The sequence below is a fragment of the Plutella xylostella genome, chromosome 31 (genome assembly GCF_932276165.1).
Source record: "Plutella xylostella chromosome 31, ilPluXylo3.1, whole genome shotgun sequence".
In the NCBI taxonomy this organism is placed as follows: domain Eukaryota; kingdom Metazoa; phylum Arthropoda; class Insecta; order Lepidoptera; family Plutellidae; genus Plutella; species Plutella xylostella.
Genome location: NC_064011.1, coordinates 3,050,372 through 3,052,405, shown reverse-complemented (window position 1 = coordinate 3,052,405; position 2,034 = coordinate 3,050,372). Strand labels below are relative to the sequence as shown.

Genomic DNA, 2,034 nt, shown 5'->3' with positions numbered 1-2,034 from the left:
ATTTTTAATTTTAAACCGTTTTATGTACTACAATTTGGATGTTTATCTTACAAATTAACAAAGACTTCACTAAAGATGTAAAAAATTGCATGCCCAAAAATACTATTCTTTGTTTTATCTATGTAAAATTTATTGATATCCAATATTCACTGAGGAATGTGATTGAAGTAAATCACCTAGCTGATATTGATATACAAACAAACATACAAAGCAAAGAATGATTTTATGTAAACAATTTCTGAAAGAGATGTGAGTTAGCGAATTATTTTCGTATAAAAGGTGAAAAATTATTTACAGAATCATTCAAAATCAATTTGGTGAATAGCACAAATACATTGTGCTTAATTATATTTTGAATCATCGGAGATTTGTGTGAGTATAACTTCATTTTGTTGTTATTTTGCTCTCTCTTGTTTGTTTTTTTATTCATCATCAATATCATTTGTAACACTAGTCTACTGCTGGACATAAGCTTCTCCCAAGGAGCTCTACAACACTCTGTCCTCGGTCTTCCTCATCCATCATCCCAATACTACGTTTGCTTGTCCTTGGTCTCCACTCGAGAACTCTTCTACTTTGTACGGTTATTGGCTCTTTGTCAGAACCACTACAATCCAACCTTGGAGAGTCCTTTAAAAAAAATCTAACCAACCAAACCAATATCTCTAATTCCAGATCAAAATAGCCCTCTCTTTCAACATTTTCTATCAAACTTACTCACTCAAAACCTTCAATTCCAGATCAAAATGGCGTCCTACTTCCTGTTCCTCCTGCTACCCGCGTTGGCCGTCGCCAAAATCAACATCGAGATCTTCGGCACCATGACCGGAAACGAGAACGACCTCCAAGTCAAGTACTCCGGAAGTGACGTCAGCGTCATCAGTGACGTCGAGAGAGCCACCTACAAGATCAACGACGGCCAGCTGAAAAACGCCATCCAGGCTTACTTCGGCAAACGCCCTGACGACGCTTTCATGCGCAGTCCTACACCCTGGGGCGACCTCTACAGGACCTACGGCTGGTCCGAAGTCACCAGGACCTTACGACCCAAATCGGCCCGCGTCCTCAAAATCGCTGCCAACCCTGAGATCCTGTTAGAACAAGTCTTCGAGAACAACAGCACCAAACCCGCAACTTTCAACGTCGGCATCTCGCAATCCGTCCAGAACACCATCTCTTCATCCTGGAGCAAAGGAGGAGACCTGACCGTCTCCCAGGAGATTAACTACGGCTTCGACATCAAGGCTGTCAGCTTCGGAGGCTCCACTTCCTTCTCCTACTCGTCATCTTGGGGCTACAACTCCGAGAAGTCTGAAAGTGTCACCGTTGGATCTTCAGCTAGCATGGAGCTTCTTTTGCTCCCTGGTCAGTCAGTCAGAGCTCAGCTGCACGCGACCCGTGGAAAGGCTTTGGTGGAAGTGGAGTACGAAGCCAGTTTGTCCGGAGCCATTGCTGTGAACTATGACAAGGGGTACCGAGGTCACCACTACTGGTCGCTGCCGGTCGGAGGAGTCATGTCTTCGGGCCAGATCAGCAACAGTATCGTCTCCAAGGAGGTCATTGAGATCGGATACTTCTCCAACGCGAAGGTGGTGGTCCACGACAGGGCTATGGGTACCAAGATGTTGGATATTAACTTGTAATGTGTGGTTGATTGAATAAATGAGTTTTTTACTTTTTTGTAGATACTTTTTGTGTATTATTTTGGATAGGTCCTTTTTAGATAGGTAGGTTTTATTAGTTAATGAGTCAAATATCCTTTATATGTATGTGTAGGTATATACCTCTAATTAGGTAGGTAGGTACAGTCAGCTGCATAAGTAGCTATACACTTTTGTACCTTGTCGATCTGAAACCGCCTATCAATTCATTGAAATATTGACGGTTCGTCAGTTTGACAAGGTACAGAAGTGTTTATGCAGCTGACCGTACCTACCTACGTATTATTTGGTATTGGAACTTGCTTCATTATATTATTATAACTTTCCATATTATATTAATTAATCAAATTATGCGAATTCATTACTTACACTA

The 2,034-nt window shown here is 41.7% G+C and overlaps 1 protein-coding gene across 1 annotated transcript; it reads left to right on the top strand.

The window, feature by feature from the left end:
• The first annotated feature begins 280 nt into the window (after window positions 1–280).
• Window positions 281–1,688, top strand: LOC105389947 (spherulin-2A). The gene is made up of 2 exons (XM_011561154.3): window positions 281–372; window positions 741–1,688. Exon 2 carries the CDS (start codon window positions 747–749, stop codon window positions 1,641–1,643), a length of 897 nt encoding a protein of 298 aa, XP_011559456.3. The 5' UTR covers window positions 281–372; window positions 741–746; the 3' UTR covers window positions 1,644–1,688.
• Window positions 1,689–2,034: the final 346 nt, after the last annotated feature.

Coding starts and splice junctions, on each gene's coding strand:
- LOC105389947 (XM_011561154.3), top strand. CDS start 747: ATGGCGTCCTACTTCCTGTTCCTCCTGCTACCCGCGTTGGCCGTCGCC.